The following is a 16,795-nucleotide window of genomic DNA, read 5'->3' on the forward strand; positions in this document are numbered from 1 at the left end:
GACCACAGCTTCGCCCGCCGCACCAAAGGCGGCAAAAAGGCCAATCCCGAATCGAACCGCGCAGGCGCGCCCAACCCCACGCGCTCAGCAAATAACGCGAGATCTGCCTCTTTTTACAACGGTTGCGGGCTGCTAAAGGCGCAGGCGCCTTCGCCATCTCGCGCGACGGCTGAGCGCGCGAGACGCCATCCCGCCCGCCGTTGGTGCGGGCGCGCGCGGACCCGACTCTCGCGAGAGTTCGCCACAAGGCGGTTGTCCCGAGTCGTTCTCTGTGTGTGTGTGTGTGTGTGTGACTCTTTCTCCTCAGCGCCGGCTCCGTTTCAACTCTTCTTGGCTTCGTCCTCCGTCTCTCGCCCTGCGGGCCGCTTCCCTTCCCCCGGAGCAACCATGTCTCGCTACTTGCGGCCGCCCAACACCTCGTTATTTGTGCGAAACGTGGCCGACGACACCAGGTGTGTGTGTTAAGTTGAAGGAGGCGGGGAAGGAAGGGCGCGGAAGGCCTGAGGCGCGACCGGGGGCTTGGTTGCCTCGCTGTTTCCCGCGTCCCGGCCTTGCGCTTCGGGTGAGGTCGCTAAACTCCGGGCAGGCCTGCTTGGAGAGGCCTTCTTGGTCGTTTTCCTGCCTTTGTGGCCTCCTCACCCGCTCTTCGAAGTCTCCGTTAGATCGCCACTTGGGGCCGGTTTCATTTGTGTGCTAACTTCTCTTTTTGGCGCCAAAAGAGACTTTAAAAAAAAAAGCCGTGTGTAAAATCAAGAATATCGCGTCAATTAGTAAAACGATGAAACCGATCTGTGTTTGAGAGATTATTGGGAGGGGAAGAGTATTTATTTTATTTTCTCCCCCTTTTTCTTTCCCCTTGCCTGCCTTTCTGCCAGCTTCCCTTTTTTTATATACATTTTTTGCGATTTTTTTTTCCTTTCTGCAAGACACTGCTGCATGTTTTGCTGTATCTACTACTTCCTTTATTCGAGTATATTCGAAGTAAAGTAATTCCTTTATACTTATCCTTTAGCTTCATTAAAATGGATCCTCGGTAATGATATATAATTCCAATTTTAGCACATTCCAAATCTTTTTTTTTCTTTAAATTTGGATTACGTTTTTGAGATTTACATTGTTATATTTTTTCCCGAATTCTTCTGTCCTTCCTCTTCCTAAGACTAAAGAACCTCAGAAATTACTTGAAATCTACAGCAAATCTATTTTCCTCCCCAATGTTCTTTTTATCAATTTGCATCTAAGTAAATGGTCAGATTTCTGATTAAAGTTGGTGCATGAAGTCATCCAATATTATGGTTTGTAGGAGCTTGCGCAAAAAAAAAATACATGTTCCATGCACAAAGTAAGTTGGGGTTTGGAAGTCCAGTCATGCAGGTTTAGGTTTAATCACAAGCCACCTGAAATCAGCTACTCTGATGCAAGAACTTTTATATACCTCTGGCTGGTAGCCATTTACAAGCTTGAATTTATTTTCTCCAAAGGTTACATTCTTAATAATATTTAGCATGAATGGCATATTATGTTAAGTATTGCTACATTATATTCTATTAAAAGTTGGGTTCTTGCTTCAAGATGGCAAGGGAAAGTTTATAGCTGAGTTCACACTGCAACAAATAAGTGGGATGTACTTAGCAAAAGTAATAGGATTGTCATTCCTGTCCCCCCATTCTATATTGATCAGTATTTATACACTTTAAGTATCTTAATTAACGTTAAGTCTCATTGCAGGTCTGAAGACTTACGTCGGGAATTTGGTCGATATGGTCCAATAGTTGATGTATATGTACCCCTAGATTTCTACACCCGCCGTCCAAGAGGATTTGCTTATGTTCAATATCCTTTCTTCAGATGACTGATTGGTGAGAGTGGTGTTGGAGTTTGAAATCACGTTTGTGTATGAGGTAACAAACCTAAATGACAAGGCTGTTTTCTTGTGTTATTTGTAATACGTTGTGTGTGTTCCGTTCCTCAGAAGATTAATGCATTAACAAATTTTCATACTTTGAAAACTTTAACTATAGTCAATAATATATTGCATTATTGTAGCACAGGCCTCATATTTAGACTTGTGCTTTTAGTATGGAAATGGCATTTGCTGCTGCCTCCAAAGTTTATCATTGCAATTCAGCATATTGGGCATTTCTAGTAAATTTGTTCTTAATGCTTAACAAAATGTGACTGATATTTTACTGTTTATTTGATCTAAAACAGACTTGTATAAAATAAGGTGAAAATTCTTGCTCTGATTATTGTCCCCTAATTTACTGTCCTCTGTTGTTGCCTCAGAGTGTAAAGCTGTACAGTAATGGCGACCCCAAAGAAAAAGCATGAAAGAACTTTTAGAGTAGAATTCAAGAATTAAGGCAAGTAGACAAGCCAAAGACCTCTTAAGGATCAGGCTTGAAGAGAAGGGAAAGTTTGGGAAAAGAAAATATAAAGAAAAGCTGGAAGAAGGACAAGCCATAATGGGAGAAAAAGCTTCGCTTTATCTACAAATGGGGGAAAAGGTTGTTTTTCAAAGTGTAAAGATAAAGCCATCTGTCACTTTTGACCAAGCATCACAAGTCCTTCTGACAAGCACTTAAAGAGTTAAAGGTCAAGATGAAGTTGACTGGTGGCCAAGATAAAAGGAGCCTTACCTGATGTATCCTACAGAATAAGAGCTGTCCTCTTGCTGGTTGTGTAAGTGGTTAACCAATACTTTTTATTCTAATTTAGTTTAGCTATGGCCCTGTAATAACCATGATGTCTCTGCATTTAATTGAGAAATACAATTTCAACTAAACATTACTGATTTGAGATGAAGATATCTGTAATAAGGTAACATTTGCTGCATAGTATATTTGTAATTTGACACATAGGGACAATTGAGCTTACTTAGAGGCTTGCAATATGTAACAAACTTAATTTTCCAGCATATGTCTTTGTCATAAAATTGTATATAATTTTGCAATGATCTATCTTATTAAATGAATTATTAAAAATGAAAATCATTAATACAAGCAGTCTCTGGGCTAAGAACATCCAACTTAAAAACAACCTCTAGAGAGGAACAGGACTAACTCTTACAAAATGGCAGACATGTTACAAAATCGCTTATTACAGTATTTAAAATGGCAGATGGTTGACTGGCAATGTGATCTCATTCAAATGGCAGACAGTGTTCTCCTTTGAGCTGACAAACTGCTGAAGCTACAAAAAGATTTCATGAACATTACAAAGTAGTATGTGTATTTTTAATACATTATATTCCTTTTTTTTATCAGTTCTTGAAAGCATTGTGCAATTTTAGTAGAAGGAGAACACTGCCTGCCATTTTGAGTTGGATCACTTTGCCTTCAAGACAGTGAGAGAATGAATTCCAGAGGATTCTCCTTGACTTGGGTTCTCCTTGCTGGAAATCTGTCTTCACCATAACTCAATTTTGAAGTCATAATTTTAAACTTTACCAAAAAAAAAAAAACCTTTGTAAGCAACTTCGTTGTTCTTGATGTTCACCCCTAATAGGCAGAAGCACAGGTTAGCCTGTTCCAACCTGAAAACAATTTTGGGTTAAAGACATTTAGGAAATAGAACAGGTGCTTAACCCTGGGATTGCCTGTATTAGCTTCATCTGGAAAATGCTACACTGTTACTGTATTAAAGCTCTCTAAGAAAAATACTTAAGGGTGAGATATTTTTTAAACATTGGTAGATGAAACATGGCATTAAGAATCCATTTTTTTTTTAATTAAAAATTTGAGGCAAATGCAAATTGACATTACTGATATCAGCTAATATTTGTTCTACTATAGAACATACAAAAAATGAGGACAAGTTAGTTGAAAGGCTGTAATGGCATTATGGGAAAACAATAATGTACTACTTATATAGTTGCAAATACTTAAAATTCCCAAGTACCTTAACATCTAGCACATTTGAAGATGTCCGGGATGCTGAAGATGCCCTTCATAATTTGGACCGGAAATGGATTTGTGGCCGCCAAATAGAAATCCAGTTTGCTCAAGGAGATCGGAAAAGTATGTACTGCATTTATATTTAAGTAAAGTTTGTCAGAAAATTAATACTGAAACATAACACATAGACCTGTATGAATTATTCTGTCATAGCTACAATACCCAATAAACGTATTTTTCCTCTACAAATTATTGAAATGTCATATTTGCTATTTAATGTTAAATGATCTGGTAAAAATTATAGCGCATATTCTGATTAGAATGTTTGATATCTGCAAATTTTACAAGAATATATATTAAAAATGAGGGATCAGATGGGCACAAATAATTGATGGGAATGCTTATGAGCAGTCAGCTACGCTACATGGACTTTTCCAAATCAATATGAAAAAAATCATGTAAAACCTACCAGTTAAATATAGATACGACTCAATAAGAGTAGAAAAATTGTCCTTCCCCTGGACATTATTAGTCTTTTTATATCCATTTAGTCTAAATGTAGACATAAGTCACTCAACTACCATGGAAGTTGATTTGAAATATGAAGCTTTTATGTACAAAAGATTGCCCCACTTAATATCTTTTTGATCACTAGCTGTCTGAATCCAGAATACAGGTTATAGTGGCAGCATCAACCTTCGCTAGTCTCCGAAAAAGTAAAACAATGTCTAATTTGATTATTACTTGTACTGGAGACCAAAAGGAAACACCAGGGTTTTGGCTAGACTAGGAAGTCATAAAAACCTTCATAGTAGAAAGTAGTAGCAATTAGTAGAGGGAGGGAAGGAGAGAAAAATGATAGATACAGTTGCAAGAAAAAGTATGTGAATCCCTTGGGATTACGTGGAGTTTTGCATGAATTGGTCATAAAATGTGCTCTGAACTTCATCTAAGTCACAACAATAGAAAAACACAGTCTGCTTAAAATAATACTACACAAACATTAGATGTTGCCATGGTTTAATTGAACATAAATGTAAACATTCACAGTGCAGGGAGGAAAAAGTATGTGAGCCCCTAGCCTAATGACTTCTCCAAGAGATAATTGGAGCCAGGAGTGAGCCAACCTTGACTCCAATCAGTGTGATGATATTGGATGTGTTGCTGACAGCTGTCCTGCCCTTTAAAAACACACACCTGTTTTGGGTTTACTGGTTTCAAGAAGCACTGTCTGATGTGAACCATGCCTCAGAAGACCTATGATCAAGAATTGTTGACTTGCATGAAGTTGGAAAGGGTTACAAAAGTATCTCCAAAAGTCTTGATGTTCATGTGTCCACGGTAAAACAGACTGTCTACAAATGGAGAAAGTTTAGCACTGTTGCTACTCTCCCTAGGCGTGGTCATCCTGTAAAAATGACTGCAAGAGCACAGCACAGAATGCTTCATGAGGTAAAGAAGAATCCTAGAGTGTCAGCTAAAGACCTACAGAAATCTCTGGCAATGCTAACATTTTTGTTGACACATCTACAATAAGGAAAACATTAAACAAGAATGGAGTACATGGGAAGACACCACGGAGGAAGCCATTGCTGTCCAAAAAAAATATTGCAGCACATTTGAAGTTTGCAAAAGAGCACCTGGATGTTCCACAGCACTACTGGCAAAATATACTGTGGACAGATGAAACCAAAATCGATTTGTTTGGGAAGAACACACAACACTATGTGTGGAGAAAAAAAAGCACAGCACACAAACATCAAAACCTCATCCCCACTGTAAAACATGGCAGAGGGAACATCATGGTTGAGGCTGCTTTGCTGCCTCAGGGCCTGGACAGATTGTTGTCATTGATGGGAAAATGAATTCCAGAGTTTATCAAGACATTTTGCAGGAAAACGTACGACCATCTGTCCGCCAACTGAAGCTCGGCAGAGGATGGGTGATGCAACAGGACAATGACCCAAAGCATACAAGTAATTCAACAAAAAAATGGCTTCAACAGCACAGAATACGCCTTCTGGAGTGGCCCAGTCAGAGTCCTGATCTCAACCCGATTGAAATGCTGTGGCATGACCTTAAGAGAGCGATTCACACCAGACATCCCAAGAATATTGCTACACTGAAACAGTTTTGTCAAGAGGAATGGTCCAAAATTACTCCAAATCGTTGTGCAGGTCTGATCTGCAACTACAGGAAACGTTTGGTTGAGGTTATTGCTGCCAAAGGGGGGTCAACCAGTTATTAAGTCCAAAGGTTTTTTCCTCCCTGCACTGTGAATGTTTACATGTTATGTTCAATTAAACCATGGCAACATCTAATGTTTGTATAGTATTATTTTAAGCAGACTGTTTTTCTATTGTTGTGACTTAGATGAAGTTCAGAGCACATTTTATGACCAATTCATGCAAAACTCCACATAATCCCAAGGGGTTCACATACTTTTTCTTGCAACTGTAGGTAGGTAGGTAGGTAGGTAGGTAGGAATTTGGTCTGCTTTCAATTGACAATTACTTTTCAACAAAATGAAACATTCTTCCCCACCAATGTAACTTTCACATTTAGGTGTTTCGTTCCCAATTTTTCACCTGTCTGATCAGTACCAGGTTACAAAGCTGCTGCAGTTAAAAATATCTAATAATGATTGTTAAAAAGTTCATCCAAGGAAGAAAGAAGGCCCCAGAAAAGGTTTGCACAAGGAACAGAATACATTGATAATAATTTCAGAACAGATTCTCAATCTGAAATTCAGATTCATCCAGCACAGTTGAATTGTAATTCACATAACTAAGAATTTACAAAACAAATCTATCATGGTCATCAGTTTGATCACCTATATAAGAAGATTTGAGAAATTCATAGTTAAAACTCAGCACTTGTTGCTTGCAAGAAATTTCATACATACTATTCCTCTAAATGTATGTTGTAAGTTAATATGACTTGTTGCAGATGTTTTGTAGACACCTGGCCATTGAAGAAACGAAATATTAATTACTAAAATACAGGTAGTCTTCATTTAATCGCCATAATTGGGGCTGGCAACTTGCTAAGCAACATGCACATTAAGCAAGATACTGTGTAACCGCAGTGGGCTTACAGCCTTACTTTCTCTGCAATCACTAAGCAAATCTCCATGGATTGTTAAGCTATCGTGACTGGGGATGTTGCAACATTTATAAGTGTGAGGAATGGTTGTAAAGTTACTTTTTCAGGGTCGTCGTAACTTTGTGTAACCACTAAACGGCATTAAACGAGGACTATCCATACTTGATCTGACTCAGAATGGTTTTAGGGGAATGCAAAGCTAAAGTTTTAAGAAAAAAATGTAAAACAATACAAAAGTAAAGCAATAAATAATGGAACACCGAAAGTAGGTTGTGAGGGTTTATTGGGAGAGAAAAGCAATATCGATACAAGAGAAGACATTTGAAAATACGTTGTGACAAAGATGAAAAGGGAGATAAGTGCAAAGAGAATAAATACCGTTTTTATAGAGCTTACAGAAGAACAAAATAAGTTACAGATGAGCGCTTCTGCCCTCTGTGCAGTTACTGGGATCTAATAAATACTAAGCTTAAAACATTAAACACAAGTTATCTTACAAATCAATAAGAAAAGGGGCTAGTATAAATAATTCAAGCTCTCAGTTGATTTTTCTGTTAAAAGCTGCATTTCTTGAATTGAGAAGAAATGGAGAGAGCATACCACTTACTGTGTTTCTCCGAAAATAAGACCCTGTCTTATATTTTTTTGAACCCTGAAATAAGTGCTTGGCCTTATTGCCATGCACTCAAAAGCCCAATTGGGCTTATTATCGGGATGTCTTATTTTGGGGTAAACGGTAAATATGTTCAAAGCTGATCCTAGTTGGACTTTCAGTATCCAGCCTTTATAGAAGTCAAATAAATGAAGTTGCATTAAATATTAACGTTTAATTAAAAAAATTATTTTTTCCCTACAGCACCAAACCAAATGAAAGCTAAGGAAGGAAGAAATGTGTACAGCTCATCTCGTTATGATGATTATGACAGATATCGGCGTTCAAGAAGTCGCAGTTATGAAAGGCGGTCAAGAAGCCGTTCTTTTGATTACAACTATCGCAGATCTTATAGTCCTAGAAAGTAAGTGTTGTACTACCTTGACCTATGCTGACCTGTAATGAAGAGGAAACCCATTGACTGTCTGACACCTAGATTCCAAGTCACCTTAGCAGTAACATGCATGGAAGTGTTATACCTTGCATGAACTATGAGAAATAGTGCATCCTTGAAGAAAAAAGAAATATTGCAACTGAAGAATCTTTAGTTGGGGGTGTGAGTAATTCTAAAGGTATATGCCACTGTTTACTTTTTCTCATGTACCTTTTTAGCAGTAGACCTGCTGGAAGACATCGCCGTAGCAGAAGTCGTTCAGATAATGATAGGTAAACATTCTTTTATATAACACATTCAAAATCAGAAAAGCCTGTGCCTGCAACAATAAGCCATTTTAATGTGAGATAATACAACACCTAATGAGCTTGACCATATTCAAATGTATTATCTTCCTCTTTCTGATAGGTTCAGACACCGTAACACATCTTTTTCAAGGTCAAAGTCCAATTCAAGATCACGATCTAAGTCACCAGCCAAAAAAGAAATGAAGGCTAAATCACGGTCTAGGTCTACATCTCGTACTAAATCTAGAGACAACTCTAAAATGGATTCTAAGGCACATTATAAGTCCAGCTCAAGATATGAAAAAGAATCAAGGAAAAATGAATCAGCTAGATCCAAATCTCAGTCAAGATCGCAGTCTAGATCTAGATCAAAATCCAGATCCAGATCATGGGCTAGTCCCAAGTCCAGTGGCCACTGAACAGTGTACTTTGTTTTTAGGCATGTATCATCTAGATAAACAATTGAGTTATGATGTTGCAACATTGCTTTAAAATAATTTTGTTAGTTATCCCTGGAGCAGGCAATTATTACTATTAAAAATACAATACAGATAATCTTACACAATAGAGTCCACTTTGTTAAATGTCTTGGGCAGCTACTAAGATTCTTGTGTTTCTATGTATATTTTTGTAAAAAAAAAAAAAAAAGGTATGGTCTTATGCTTCAAATATCACTGGTATCTTGATCATCACGGTTTACACTATTGCTTAATTTCTGCTGTATAGCCAGCAGATTGAGCAGTTTTGCTGTAGTGACTGAGCTAAAAAATGTCAAGACTCAAAAAGGGTTGTAAAGGCTTGCTTGTCGTGGACACTTGTGCCAAAATGGTTGGTTCCTTGGGCATCTGAAAGACATTGAAATACCGATAACTTCTGAAGCGATGGTCTTGAGAATAAATTATAAAAAGCAGAAATTACTCACAATGATCTACTGTGGATTTGTCAAGATCCAGGTGCTTTTTCCTAATGCGTTAACCTCCAAAAATAAAATACTCAGTTAAATTGTTAGGTAACAATTTGTATGCAATGTGGCGGGCTTTGAGGTTTAGTGAGCAAATTCCATAAGGCTTTTTGCTGTATTAAATTAAAATAAACATTCAGATTGCACAATGCATAAACTAAACCTCAACATGAAAGTTTTTATAAGTAGTTGGCTTACCTATTTAGTGCCCCAGGGTTTCGTTAGTATTTCTAAATAGAAGTGGCAGTTTTGAGTTTATACATCAATCTAACTTTCTCTTCAGATCAGGAAGATTATTCAATATATGTTGTTTTTGCTTTTGGTAATATTTAGACTACGGAAAGTTGCCATGGTATAATCTCGAAAGTAGTCTCTGGAAGACCATAATATTGTATTAAGAATATAGCTTTTCTGTTGGAAGAAAGTCAGCATCAAACTTTAAAGGCCCTCTACTTCTGTTTAGCAGGAAAAGTTAATATCAATGGAACCCTTGTTTCTGTAGAGAGCTAGTTTCAGATTTAAGTTCTAGCTATTCATATACAGTAAACTGCTCAGGAGTAAAGATGTCTTTTAAAATACTGACTGTTTAATAAGCTGAAGGGGTGATTCTAGAATCTTTGTATATTTGATAGCCTAATTTTTGTTTATTACTAAAAGTTAATGTCCTGCTATGCAATCATTTATTGCTTTTTTAAAGAGTTCTTCCTAATGTAGTTTAAAACAAAGTGTAAAATTGTGTTACTGTGCAGCTCTGGTCACTTGTGGAAGTGGAAATAAACTTTATATTTTCTTTCTTATAGAGGCTTCCAAAAAAGATATTTTTATCTTTATTTTATCTTTTATAAAAAATACCAGGTACTTCTTTAAGACATCACTGTTTTGATTAGGAGGACCCGTTTATATTTTGCTTGCTGTAAATCTAGCATTCAAACTAATAAAAAAAAAAGGAAGCAGAAACGAAGAAATTATCTACTGTAGTTTTAACTAATATTGTTTGAGGATGGATATGTTCATACTTAAAGGAGAACACCAATGCTGCTTATTCAATGCAGGAGCAATAATTATTTCAGAGCTTCATTAGCCACTGAGAAAGACAAGTCTAAAATATTTTGTTATGCCAGAACAAATTCTGCCTCAGAGATTGAGTCCTGAAGCAGCTATATAAATATTTTATTGGTTTGTGTAACTCCTCATCTTGCCAGTTGTGATTCTAAGTGGTGAACTTAAGAAACAAAACCTCGGAATCCCAGAATAATACAGTAATAAAAAGATGAGAATTGTACTAATTTATTGTGCACTATTTTTTACTAAATTTGGCTTTTTCACAAAAAGATTAAATTTCATCCATAAGTGAAATGAAATAATAGACCAATGGAACTTTCCCTCAATCAGGAAGATGTTGAAAATATACCATACTCTTAATAACTATGTCAAATTTTTGAAATCCAGAACAAGTCCATACGGCTTTGAATGTTGAACTATTGCTGGTGCTTATACAAGATACCTGGGCTGCAAAACAACTAAAATTGTTTATGAGTATTTTTAAAAATTTTAAATCATCTCATTCAATTTAGGTAGGACAATATATCCAACTAATGCCTATTTTCCTAACTTAAAAGAAAGCTTGGTAGCTCACTTTTTTTTTTTTTTTTTGGTATGAGTTATTCTTATGCAGCAGATATATTTCATACTACAATCAGTTTAAAGCAGAATTAAAATTCATACATCCAATCAAATTAAAATAGATACCTTTAAACAGCACAGTGCTTATTTGGTTCAATATATCCGATGTACTGTAATCCAGTAATATACGAAGAACAAATTTAATTTGCTCCCATAACCATTAGATAGGGCTAATCATAACCACCTTACACCCAACCTCAAATATTTTAGCTCAATGTTAAAGCCTCTGCTTTTCATATAATTCTTCCCTCTAAAGGTTCGTATTGAAAGAAACTAAATCATTTGGTTACTTGCCAAACTATCTGCAACTGTTTATATTAAAATGGAATTCATGCACTATCTTGCTTTTTTCTCTTCAACCTCCTCTCATGTCTTTTAGATCTATGGGCAAGATGCCCCTTAATGCTTACTATATATGCTTTTTTAGTTTTAAAAGAATAATGCTATAAATAAAGTAGCAAGTCAACACACTGTTGGGGAGAAAAGGTTAAGGATTTTTATTTAAAATTTGTTTCAAATTCATATCCAAGTATATCAAGCATAGAATTTAGTATCAAAATTACATCTGGGATACAAAGATTTTCAAATGTCTGGGATACATGTGGGACATAAGGTAATATTTTGAGAAAATTGTCCAATCTCTTTTATTTGGAAATATTTTAAATGTTCTGATGGTTGCTAAAACATTTTGAATATATATGTAGCTAAAATGTGCAACAATGTACAGCCAAATATCCCTCACAATTTTTTTAAAAAACATCTTTCATGGCAACTAAATGTTTCATTACCATTGTTGGAAACTTAGCAACATTACACATTTCATTATGTATAATGTTTTAGTTTACATAATCTATTTACATAATCTATTTTCACCAAGATACATAGTGCCTAACACATCTGAAATTCTACCAAATTCTAAAGTTGCTGCTTCTAAGAAGAGTTCAGACACAAGTCAAAAAATAATAATTATAATGGTATATAATGAAATACTTTCTAACAAATGACAGCATATAAAACAGCCAAGAAAAGTGCTACAATATAATACATAGTTTAAAAACAAACACTTGTAAAAACACTTTATTATATATCTTGATAAATACAAGATGGGGTTCTGGCATTTTGGACACTGGAACTTCTAATACTTTGTTTCTCTGCTAAAAGTACTTTATACATCCAAAATGAAAGCAACCATCAGAGGGTATATTAAAACTGTCCGCAATAGTTCTAATATTATGCAGGAATTGAGGTTTCACTGAAATGCAACCTTAAAAGCCCAGTCCCAAACACACTTGGATGAAGCAGTTTTCAATAAAGTATATCAGGACTGAAATCTAAAGAGTGCATAAACATTTACTGAATTATCAAGATTTTTTTCTCTTCATTAAACAACTGCGCCCTTAACTTCAAAAAGACATTTTTAACTTTAAAAATGGTACTTTCTACCAAGTTAAATCCAAATTCTTATCTAAGCAGACGCAGGCTGAGCACATTCTTTCACTGATACTCAAGTGCAATGGCATAGATATGTGCTTTTAAAGGTTTTTTTTAGCATTTTTTTTATAAAAATCATGCCATGTATTTAACATGGACTTGTTTACATTCAGCAGTTTTGTACTAAAATAGTTCTTTTTTTGGCAGGAAAGCCCACAATAAATTTACATATGCTACAAGTTTTACATTTATTTACATGGCTCTTCCTTCCCTCCATAAAAGATGTTTTTACAATTCTCAAATTCTTTAAACAAGTTCACATAATAGATTACCCTATTATACACTGGCCTTAGCAGTTTAGTTTCAAGAAATGATGCAAAACATACAGAATGCATACCAAAAACAGATTAGTGAAATTCACTGAAGAAAAAAAGATACTAGAAGCTTTTGGCAGTACCAGTCATTACAAACATTCAAGTTGGCACATTTTGGGGTATCAATTTTCAATGCATTGTAAGGATTGTATAAGAATTATAGATTAATAATGAAAATAATTGGCATGCAATTAAACAAGGGTTTATATAGATTGGCATTTCAAATCCAAATTTTGGATTTCAAGTTCCAAGCCTTTGAATGAATATTTGCTTGCCCAACCTATCAGTTCAGTGATAGAAAAATTAGTTACTTGAAGAAATTAAGTTGCTTTTTACAACAATTTTGGGTAAGAGCTCAAAAACATCTGATTTTGAATACTTACAGAATTTCACAGTATAGGGAATAATCATATTTTGCAATTACATTGCTATTGTGGTTAAAAATTTGTTTGGCTTATATTACTGCATCCCAAAAGACATACCATCAAGCACACTTTTCTGAGAATGAAAACTATCAATACAATTTGTATAGAGAACAATGACTGAGATTTGGTCTAGGCTATCAAATTATTTTAACAATGCATCTGTAGCACATAAAAATGGATACAGTGCACAGTAACACCCAAAAGTGAACTATTTAATTAAGAGTAGTTCCAAGGAGTGACCTTTCACCATCATACACGATTCAACTACTTTCCAACATGGTGACTTAGTTCTGCATGTTGTGCTTTTGTTTGAATTCTGGACTCCAAAATGGATTCATACTGAAAATTGAAACTGAAGTGTCCTTTGCTATGGAACTTAAGCCTGTACTTTCAGTAAGGTCTTAAGTTGAAAAGTCATGATTTCTTTATCAGCAGGGTTAAATGAAACAGTTACCCAGTGGCTTGGTGGTTTAGGAAGAACACTTGGGGATGGTGGCTCACTGAATTTTGCTCCAGCATAGTTTTGGTTGGTTTGAGGCATGAAAAGTGAGTGGGATAAAGCTGGATTCCAAGTCTGGTTGGTTTGGAAATGCACTGTGGTTTTTCCTTCATTGTGCATGGCCTGCCATGCTACAGATGATGGGTTGCAGCCATGTCCTCTCTCTTTCTTGTGAATTTTCTTCATATGGGAATTCTGATCTTTACTCTTTTTTCTATTATTCAGTTGTTGATGGCTCTTGGTAGCATTTCTGGACTGGACAGATGGAACACTGAATCTTTCTCCACCTCCCATCTTCAAGTTAAATGTCACCTATCCAGGGATTGGGAAGAGTCAAGAAAAGACAAAACATGTCAGGGAAAACCTAAGAAAATATGGCATGTGATGTAATCATAATATTCTTTTGTAAAAAAAAAAAAACCCTTCAATGGCAATGCCAGAGTATATTCAGATTGCAAAGGCAAGAATCAAATAGCTATATTAAGTCTTCAAATTATCCTGGTTCCAAAATTTGGCATGTAGGCTGGGTTTTGAGCTACCATATTGATTAAGTATAAGCAAAATTTTGCTTAAAAATGGTTTCAACAATATTTTGGATAATAGCACATTTTTTCAACATAAATACCTCTGGAGGTTTAGAATTGCTATGAAATTGAATTCCATAGTACACTGGCTTGTATCACATACCACAGTAAATTGTGATTTTTTCTTTCCCAGCCATGGTTTATTAAATAAAGTATAACAGATTAGAAAACATAGCATAATAAACCACTTAAGAGAGCTTTTCTGAAAAAACGATCTTTGAAACATTCCATCAGGTTTGATTTTTTTTAACACCACCAATCTCTTCCCATTTCAGTAAAGGTGCACCTTCGCTGTATAATAAACGAGCTGTTTTAAATACTTGTTAGGTAACCTGGCTGGCTTTTGTGCCTAACATTAGAAGAGAACATTAGAACTCAGTCTTCTCAAATTTATATTGCAATTTTCCATGCAGAATAAAACCAAATGAAACAGGCAATCAGATATTTTAATAGGCTGATAAAAGACAAAGATGTTAGTATTTAACTACTTACTGAATTTTAAGGTACAAAATAAACCATAACTTTTGGACCAGTTTATTTATTTAATATCCACCCATCTATTCAACTCTGGGTAGCTCCCACTCAACAAAATCCCCTCAATAAAGGATATAATACATATATCTATTAAAACCACAGACATTAAAAACCTGGTACCAAAGTTAAGTTTCCAATATACTCAATAAATCCTCTTATCCATCTCACCCTATCTCAGCTCTTAGGGGAAAACCAGGTCTTAAGTGCTTTTTGAAAGGTTAGGAAAGTAGAGGCCAGCCAAACTTGAAAGGGGATGGGTGTTCCATAGGGCAAGGGCTGCCAGGGAAAAGGCAGATTCCTTAACTTCATGACTTCTACACAAAGAAAAAGTCTTCCAAAGAAACAACAGTATATAAAGGAACCGGTCTTTCCCAGAGACACAATTTATGTAGTTCTCATTTTACCTTTCAGTTCTGTTTTCAGATTCCACAATGTCCACCTCCTGTCCTCTTTCTTGCTGCCAGACTTGAAAGAAAAGATGCTGACTTTTATTGGATCTCTTTTGGCTAGGAATGGTAGTTCTCATGGGCTGGTTTGCCGTTTTCAGCCACGAAGCCGAGCCCAACATCAGATTCTCAGCACGTGGGCTTCAAGGGTAGAAGTCCCAGTTCTAAAATGAAATTTGAAGTAGAAAATCAAAGAAAGTTCCCAATTCTAAATGGTGCTTTATTTTTTTTAAAAAATGTTACTTTTATTTTGCTTGTTTACAGAGCTGTGCTTTTTGTTATAATACTGCACCACTCCCTATTTTAAAAGATATCAAAAGTGGTTTATTTTTATAGACTAAATTGGTGCAGATTATTAAATTGATAAATCACTAAAATAAATTTGTGAAAATGGTATAAGTACAACATATTTATAAGTGGGGGAAATGGCACCAAGAATATTTCTAAAAGCAGAGTACCAAACCAACAGGGCTTCATAAGCTTAATATGTATCTAGAAATTAAACAAAGTATGTCAAATACAAATTCACTGTTATTACCTGTATCAAATATTGAGTTTTATTTTTATTTTAAGGTCTGTTTTGAACAGCAAACTGAAAGATAACTAAATCAAGGAAAAAACCCTGAAAATAATAAACCTACAAATATATAAAATATTAAAATTAAACCTACAAATACATACAGTACTGAATAGACAATGTCCAAAACATGCCCATCAAATTCACATCATCAATAACCGCATATAATTGATAGAATAATAACCAGTTGTAACCACCATCTAAAACCCAGAAAGAAGGAGCAGAATTCCAGAGTATGGGAGCAGTGATCGAAAATGCCAAGGCCCTGTCTGAGATGGAGCCTGAAGAAAGTTTACTCTATTTAACCTGATCAGACAAGGAAATGACTGATGCAGAAGGTAGTCCAGAATCCTGCCGATGACAATTAGTATCATGAATTATATCCAAAAGCCAATCAGCAATCAGTGCAGCTCCTCACATAATGAGGTCATCCAAGAATATCGAGATATACTCATCACTACCTAGGTTGTTGGAGTATGGGCAGGTGCTTTCCAAGGGCAGGACTGTGCAGACTTCATTATAATAATCCAAATGGGAGGTGATTTAGCCCTGAATGTCTGTAAGCAGAGTCTCCTGATTCAGGAGTGGCCAGACCTAGTCTACAAAATGTTATTGCACAAAACCGCTCCTAGTCAGAGCTACCACTTGTTGCTCAAGCAGGAGCATGAACCATCTCTCAAACAAAGGAATGCAACTCCATTCAGAAAGAGAGACGCAATTACTCCGGAAACACTTGGCTCCCAAACCCCAACGTATATCAAAAATATCATACAAGTACAAGAAGCCCAATTCTGCACAGGCCTACTCCCAGAATCAGAACCATGACAGAGAAGACCACAAAATCCATCTAATCCAATCCTTTACAATATATAAGCAATCAATTAAATGAAAGAGAGGCGACTGTCCAGACTCTTAAAATTTTCAAAGATGAGAAAACTCATAACCTC

At 35.9% G+C, this 16,795-nt stretch overlaps 2 protein-coding genes across 3 annotated transcripts; one reads left to right on the top strand and one right to left on the bottom strand.

The window, feature by feature from the left end:
* Positions 1-140: 140 nt before the first annotated feature.
* Positions 141-14,818, top strand: SRSF10 (serine and arginine rich splicing factor 10). 2 transcript variants are annotated; one of them, XM_087876074.1, is made up of 6 exons: positions 141-452; positions 1,729-1,833; positions 3,916-4,019; positions 7,858-8,017; positions 8,266-8,319; positions 13,933-14,818. In XM_087876074.1, the coding sequence occupies exons 1-6, from the start codon at positions 388-390 to the stop codon at positions 13,937-13,939; spliced, it is 495 nt and encodes a 164-aa protein (XP_087732200.1). In that variant the 5' UTR covers positions 141-387; the 3' UTR covers positions 13,940-14,818. The 2 variants fall into 2 exon arrangements, with proteins under 2 accessions (XP_087732200.1, XP_087732199.1); XM_087876073.1 differs by lacking the exon at positions 13,933-14,818 and adding an exon at positions 8,456-10,092.
* Positions 11,452-14,001, bottom strand: PNRC2 (proline rich nuclear receptor coactivator 2). The gene has a single exon (XM_034413459.3). The coding sequence runs from the start codon at positions 13,999-14,001 to the stop codon at positions 13,585-13,587; it is 417 nt and encodes a 138-aa protein (XP_034269350.1). The 3' UTR covers positions 11,452-13,584.
* Positions 14,819-16,795: the final 1,977 nt, after the last annotated feature.

Source organism: Pantherophis guttatus, chromosome 10 (genome assembly GCF_059756535.1).
Source record: "Pantherophis guttatus breed Tessera chromosome 10, ASM5975653v1, whole genome shotgun sequence".
Lineage (NCBI taxonomy): Eukaryota > Metazoa > Chordata > Lepidosauria > Squamata > Colubridae > Pantherophis > Pantherophis guttatus.